Genomic DNA, 8,436 nt, shown 5'->3' on the forward strand with positions numbered 1-8,436 from the left:
CTTCAATCTGCTCTCCTGCAAAAATTACTTATTGAAGTCAACAAATAAGTGCAAAAATTATTTATAGGAAGCAATTTTGTTAAAGGAAAAAGTTAATTGTTTTAGCATAAAATATCACTTCTTGTACTTCGCGGGCGCGAATTTTGACTCTGACATATAAAGGAAAGGCCTCTATTATGAGATATCGAATTCATTTTGGGTAAATGCTAGAAATCTATAGGCAGAATTTAAAAAAGTAATAGTCATTTTGAAGGGAATTTAAGCTTTAAGATAAAATTTAATTCAAATTCCATTTTTTTTTGAAAATTAAAGAAATGTAAAAAGTGAGCAAATCGCGATCAAAAAAATTGTGCTCCTAATATGAGGTGTCGCGAGAAATCAATAGTAAAACGCAAAATATATCAGTATTGCAATTAAAAAATTTTATTTAATATTTCTAAAATACAAACACAGCCAGTGTACGCGAAAAATGAGCATACGATAGATTATACCCAGAACTTGTTTTCAGTTGGAATCAAGCATCACAGATATAGGCACTCGACGTTCATTCCGGTTGTCTTTTTTTGTTATTGTACAATAACATTTATATTTTAGCAATGATTTTCACTATAATATAGGAGCATGGTTATTTCATATTAGAAATATCCTGGGTATCTCATATTACGATTTCCGTCTTATGATTTTACGATAAAATCTAACTTCTGTAAACAATTCAACATATCCCATATTTTTCTATTAGTACTTACTATCACTATATGAAGAATTTATTGCCAAATATTTATTTTTTATTAAATAATAAACAAGATTTAAATGCTCATCTCGATGTAACTTAAAAACATCTAAATTCTATAATTTATTATTTTACAATGACTACAGACATGATCTAATAATGAATTTTCTACTAAATAGTTTTCAATCCAAAAACAATAATCATAGTAGAATCAATAGATAGCGTTTATTAGTTTAGCAAAAACGCTATCTCATAAGGGGCTTTCCTCTATGTATATATATAATTTTCTTCCTATTTTAAATCTTCTTTATTATCTTTAAACAATGTTACTATATTTTTATTTTGTCTCGAAAAAAGAATACTCATAAAAATTAAACTGCAAAAATCTTTGTAACATTTAAAATATTAATATTAAAATATTGATCTATTAACAAAGAAAAATAACTACGCAGCTGGAACACGAGGTTGTACAAAAATAATTTATAAATATTATATCAATTATAGTATATATTGTACTGCTACGTATTAGATGTGTTTATTCGTTCTTCGTACGCATTCCAAAGTTCTTTTTTGTATTCTAAAGTAGCCTTTAGATAACCGTTACCCGTATCCGTGATACCCCTGCCAACGACGGCTAAATCAGCACCCGCATTAATAATCGATTGTGGATCGTTGTATTGTTGACCTAGCCCATCTACACTTTTGACAAGCTTGACACCAGGTGTCAACTGGAGTAATCCAGGTTGTGCTGAGAGATTGGATTGGCATACGAATCCTACCACCAAATCAGAGGCTTCCTCTGCCATTAAAACTGCGTTCTTTAGATAATCACCAGTCGTCAATGTACCTTTGCATGACATCTCAGCGACTAAGAAAATGCCACGGGGTTCAGTGATATTGTCTAAACTTTTCTTCAGTGCGTCAACGACGGATGCACCTGATATCGGATGTACCGTAATCAAATCGGCCCATTCAGCTATCTTATAAAAGCCGTGTCTGTATTGTAACGATACCGTGTTGCCGATATCGCCGAACTTGCGATCTTCCATCAATAAAAATCTATGCTGCCTCGCTAGTTCTTTGAGGCGAAAAATAAAGTTTTCGTTGAAGTCCTCTATGATATCTACGTGAGTTTTCAGCACGGCGATATGAGGTCCCGCTATGTTTGCTAATTCCAAAATCGCATCCATTTTCGTTAGGTCTGCCGCCAAACAAAGATTGGTTTGTTTTGATTCCATTAGCTCCAATAGTTTTGAGGCCAATGGATTTGTTGTTAATTTTGCGCGTTTACTATATGACAGTTTCAATCTGTCATCTGGCACACCTAGCAACATTAAGATGACAAAATTATAATAGAATGTTTTATATATACCTATACACTACACCTATTTACATATATTTACAAGAAAGAGAGAATTCTGTTTATCTGAATATGTCGAAGGATAAGAAAAAATTATCTGATAATCATGGTTCAGATAAGAGAGATTCATCAGCTTTTCTCTTTATCAGTACTTATATTAGTTCTGATAATATAAGTTAACATTCATTTTAAAAAAAACAGGAAACACGTTGAGTAAGTCGAGCTTCTATTATCTGGCGCCATAGTTCTGATAATAACTTAACTATGAGTTTGTATATTTAGAACTGATTGTGAGGTATATTTGGAAATTGTTCATATAAATGGAATGCAGATAAACAGAGTTCTACTATATTATGCATATAAGTATATATATCATAATATAAATCATAATATATCATAATATAAATTAGAGTATAGTCATATAAGTCATAAAATATAATATATGTATTACAAATAATTTACCTTGAACAGAAATGCTCGGTGCCCGATTTGCTATCAAATAATTATCAACATCTTTGACTATTTCAGGTGTGATCTTTCCAGCCTCCAGGAGATACTTCATAAGCTGTGTAATCACGAACAAACTCTTAACTTTAATTTCGTGATTTTCAAGATTCTTTTTGCCACCTTGCTCCCTATCGATTAGCACATAAGCTTCTGTCACGCTTAGATTTTCTTTTTTCAAGACATCGACAGTTTCTAAAATACTGCTGCCACTTGTTATAACATCCTCAATAATCACGCAATTTTCACCAGGTAAAAAAATACCCTCAATTAACTTCTTTGTGCCATAGGACTTTGCTTCTTTTCTCTTCATTAACATAGGAATCTTCTCTTCTACTGATATCAAAGTAGCTAATGGCAATGCGGTATATGGAACACCACAGATTCGAGACACTTTCGCAGGATTATCCACCAATGTCCACAGAGCTTTTGCCAATTTCAACTACAACAAAAAAATAAACGTCATATACATGATATATAGAATCGAATTCTGCTAAAACTTCAATTAACTCAATTGGCAAAACCACTTACAACAAAATGTTTGATTGTACAATCTATTATCTTTAATTTTTTCTATGTGTTAAAAATAAACATTTTCATTCATCTTAAAAAAACTATTATTATTACTTAATAAGTTAACTATCAATTAATCAGTTAAGTTTAGTCAAGATAATCTAATATCCATTTCTATCAATATAAGATTAATTTTGATCTCATATTAACTTACTTTTCATCTTTTCCTAGTTTTAAAAATTAGAAAAAATGAAGAGTAGATTTAATTAAGATTAAAGTTAATTAATTTGTATTGGTAGAGAAACAATGTATAAATCAAAAAGATTATATATAATTACCATTAATTTCGGGTGAGAAATTACCACACGTAGATCAAAGTATACCGGTGTTGTTAGGCCAACTTTTGTCTTGAACTCTCCGAATTTTACAGCTTGTATATCATACAGCTCAATTGCCAATTCTTTCAAAAACGCTACCATCTCGACTGTAATCATAGTGACGCATAATTAAAATAAATTTCCATGTTAAACATTTATTAGTGGCTGCAAGTATAATTAAAAAATGTTAATGATCAAATATAACCTTCGTTTTTTACAATTCAGAGAGTCACGTGCTTTTTTCTTCCTCTATATTGACCTCGTCTTAGCACTTGAACTCCGTACTCGAAGATGATCTATGACAAGTCTTTTTCTCAATTTACACGTGCGAGTGCATTATGCAGTATGTTCATAAAACTTTTTTGAGAATATCACGTGACTTATATGTTCACTGTATTCAGTGCTGTGAATGGAATCAAATGGAATCGTCCACTAGGGCACTAGCGCCTCTATGGCCGGTATAGACTGGTATAATCAGTTAAGTGTCAGTTAAGTCAGTTCGTCAGTTCTGGACTGTGGTTTCAGAATTGTTCTTTTCAACTGAACTTAAGTCTGTCTTTTATTCCTGCATTAAATTCTCTCTTTCTCGCTTTCACCAAATATTAAATATACATCTATACTATCTCACTTTAAGTTCCAAAAGTGTATAGTAGATAATTCAACCACAGAAAACAGACTTTTTTCTGCATGATGATTTCTCCTTTTTTTTTCTCCATAATTAATTCTATTTCATTACGTAACAATGAATTATAAAAAGGAAAAATAAAAGTTAGAATATAAAATAATAAAATTAAAAAAATATCAAAAAATGTTAAAAAGCGTCAAGTATTCGTAGTAATGTACTTTATTAAGAATTTTTTAGGCTTTATTATATGTATTTTACTTTTTTATTAGTTATCATACTTTATACATGTCAATAATATTAAACATATTATAAATGTTATATTTTAAACAATTTAATTATTGCAACGAACAATAAATATTATCACGACACAATATATTAAAATTAAAATCTTGTATAATTGCGTACAATATTTTTCATAATTTTTCCCCCTCTTTCTTTTATTTTCAATGTATATAAATTAAATGTTATTGAAATTATTAAAATGACTAAATTATTAGAAAAGATTAATTTATTATAAAGGAATAGGAAGCAATGAGTTATACGACGTAGTATTACATTTACAGTAACACAAATATATTTTATTTTTATTTGAAAACAACAAACATATCTCTAGAGATCGCGGCGCGATCCTCGCGCGATCGCAAAACGCATACTTTGCAAGTGTCAATGTGTGTATGTGTTCGTGCGCGTCGAACATTCTATGTCTCATTAATACACCAGCTCAAGTATAATAGTATTAATAACCACGACCTCTCCTGATTTCCTCGCAAAAACGAAATATACATACGAGATATTTAAAATTTAAGGATGACAAGTGAAAATTCAATAATAATTATCATAATTTTGTAATATTTTTTTTCAAACATCTTAAATAAGTTTCTATTTCTTTCCAAATTGTATTTTCTAAATATTTTAGTCAATTATGATCACTTTTCATTTTTTGTTTTCCTATTACTTATACAGTTACTTTTTGTATACTTTTTGTACACAAATCAGCATATGAATAATAGTTGCGAAGATAAATGAAATAACTTAATAACTGCAAATGTCAATATTCAACTGATAACAATCCCTTGAATTAATTATCATAAAAAATATGGCTATTATGAGATTATTATGAGACCTTACATGGGAAACTTCATGTTCTATATACGTAATAAAAATTTTACAGAATGCAAAATATTGTAAATTAACTAAATACGAAAAGCGCCACTGATTGATGATCAAAGTTAGATGTTGAATTAATACGTATACGTATTTTCATTTAAATGAATTTATTTTAGAAATACGATTACGCGCCGTTACTGTCGAACTTCTAACGCAATTCATCTAAAACATTAATAAAATCCTCTCAAATTTAATTTTGAAAAAAACTGTGATAAATTTTTGCGAAAAATATTACCAGGCGTTGAAATCCGACAGTAACGGCGCGCAATCATATTTCTGAAATAAATTTATTTAAATAAGAATACGTATACGTATTAGTTTAACATTCTAATTTTGTTAAATGGCGCTTCTTATATTTAGACGATATACTTATATAAAACAGTCTTAAATCCAATCTTATTATTTTAAACTGTGCATCTACATGAAAGTTTTTTCCTTTTTTTTTTGGAGCTTAACAAATACTTGTATTTATAACGAAATTGTGGATATGTATCTAAAACTTTTATAGTTTCTCGAAGTAAAAATATTTGATGAAAATAATTACAGAAAAAACAGTTTTGTGAAAGTATCTACATATTTAACTAAATATAGTTCTGAAAATAATTATGTTGGATCATTAAAATTAATATATAAATCGTTAAAAGCACGATGATAATATAATGCTACAAAAAGTTTCGATATTTTAATAACTAGCGTTCAATTGAAGTAATAATTATTTTGATGATCCAACATAATTATTTTTAGATCTGTATTTTATTAAATTTTTAAATAGTTCAATAACATAATCGTTCTTTCTGTGTTCACTATAGTCATTGCCTTTACAGTTTGTAGGCCGTTACATGGTAAGATAAAGCTATCTTGCGGTACTTTGGCTATTAAAAAATCCGTTATGATAATCTTCTGTCCTCAAGGCTTATCTCGAATCTGCATATTGCGGATTCTTTGTATCATTGGGCCGCCAGTGCGTTGAATTTTTTATAGTACCAAGTTATTGATAATATAAATTAATCCAAATTGGATTAATGTGCATAGATCCTCAATACACTAGTCATTCTTTGTTGCTTTAGTAAGAGCCTTGGTTCTATACAGAATGTCGCAGTAATGTCTTTATTACATTAATTGTTTAAAGGAAGAAATGTGTGTGATTAAATTCATGATTTGTAAATTACATTTAAACGAAAACCGCATTTGAATTATAAATCTACTTAAGGTTACATATAATATATTCAAAATAACTTTGCAAGTTCCGGACATATGATTATATTCACAATCATTTCTTAATTTAATAAGCATTTCTTGTTAATGTATATTTATCCGCAAAAAAAAACCCGGGTCTGTACTGTAGTATCAAAAAAATGTAATAGGAACTAACACTAATATTAGGTGCTGGATTACAAAAATTTACTAAATGCCTTAACTAGGATAATTTCTTAAAAGAATATATGTATAAGTAAATATTTACTGAGAAACAATTTGTGATACCATTCATTGTCCACTTTTGCTCCAAACGTTATACGTCCATTTCCCACGTGGAATCCGTATATTACGATTTCGATTAGATTAAATAAGTCTATTCTATACTATCTTTTTTTCCTTTTTTCTCGGCTTACCGCATTTTTGTGCTTTTGTTTTAAGCACGAACGTTTTCAGATTCTAACGCTTATAAGATCTAAGTACAATTATAATATAATTAATCTCAATTCTCAATAGCCAAGTCGATTGGACTCTAATTTGATATAATAATAAATTTTCTACTCCACTACTGGGACCATCTCCAAAATTCGTATATAAACCTTGCTAAAATTGCGTCGATCATTCCTGACGCAATCGGGTGGCCGTAACCGAGACATACATATTTATTAGATATTCTTGTAAAGAAGTCCATTACTATTTTTAATATAGTATTACTTTATATTAATGAGTTTGGATTTGTCCTAACGATTGATTTATATGACTTTATACATTGGATGAAAGATGAATATATGAATATGTATAAATTTTAATTGTTAATATTTTACTATTTTAATAGCGTTATGTCTGTGTGATAAATATAGATTCTACTGCGTTCGGTTGGCCACCCATGTACCTACTATAACTTAAACTTATCAGAAAACCGTATCAAAGATTTTTCAAGAAATTTGTAAAAAATATGAAAGAAAACTGACGTGCTCTAATGTTGATTTTGATGATAAATTAGAAATAAAATCTTAGTTTGCAATTAATGGCTTATAGGAAACATTAAAAATAAAAAAAAATATTTAAATTATTTAAAAAATTAGACGCTCTACTTTTCTTTATAACAATTTATGTAAATGACAAATAATTTCAATAAAATTTATTATTTTATTTTTTATTCTAATATATATATATATATATATATATATATTAGATATTTATATATATATATATTAGATATTATATTAGATATTGGATTAATATTTAATTTTTAGAACAATAAATATGTCAATAGATATAATATTTAATATCCAAGATTTGCAAAGTTAATTGACGTTTTACGAAACGATTTATAAAAGAACTTTAATTAATTTTCATTTAATATTTTATTTTTATGTAAGATTTATCGTTTTATATCATTTATAATAATAACACTTACAAAATTGATAAAAGAGCACGTCAGATTCTTTATGCTCTCTTAACATTGTCTACAAAAAATCGTTATTCCAAAAAGAGAATTGAACAAATGGGTGATTTCTGATTTCGTTGAGAATTCATTGACAACTGTTTTTATCGTTAAAAGAAATATTACTTTCAACGTCGGAAGTAAATCGTTATCGACGATGGTCGACAAAAATGATGTTTTGTCCTATAAAAAAGATCTTACGAGTAATCGTTTATTTATCTAATTTGAGGAAAATTGTTGCATTGAGGCCTCTGTACATTTGGCGCATCGTTAGCGTTAATATTATTTTTTGGAATTATCAATTAATTTTTATGTGTGTGCGTTAGTTTCTTTTCTTTTGAAATCGTCATTAAAAGTGTATTTTAATGGAAAAGTTATGTATTTTATGCTTATAATTTCCTCGCAATTGAAATGAAAAATTTTTATATGGTATATATATATATATATATATATATGTGTGTGTGTGTGTGTGTGTGTGTGTGTGTGTATTATGTATATATATATATATATATATATATA

The 8,436-nt window shown here is 28.3% G+C and overlaps 1 protein-coding gene across 1 annotated transcript; it reads right to left on the reverse strand.

Moving 5' to 3' along the window:
* Positions 1-1,248: 1,248 nt before the first annotated feature.
* LOC105620030 (uridine 5'-monophosphate synthase) lies at positions 1,249-3,586 on the reverse strand. The gene is made up of 3 exons (XM_012201540.1): positions 3,446-3,586; positions 2,553-3,036; positions 1,249-2,054 (listed from the first exon to the last, which is right to left on the reverse strand). Exons 1-3 carry the CDS (start codon positions 3,584-3,586, stop codon positions 1,249-1,251), a joined length of 1,431 nt encoding a protein of 476 aa, XP_012056930.1.
* Positions 3,587-8,436: the final 4,850 nt, after the last annotated feature.

Source organism: Atta cephalotes, assembly GCF_000143395.1.
Source record: "Atta cephalotes unplaced genomic scaffold scaffold00023, whole genome shotgun sequence".
In the NCBI taxonomy this organism is placed as follows: Eukaryota; Metazoa; Arthropoda; class Insecta; order Hymenoptera; family Formicidae; genus Atta; species Atta cephalotes.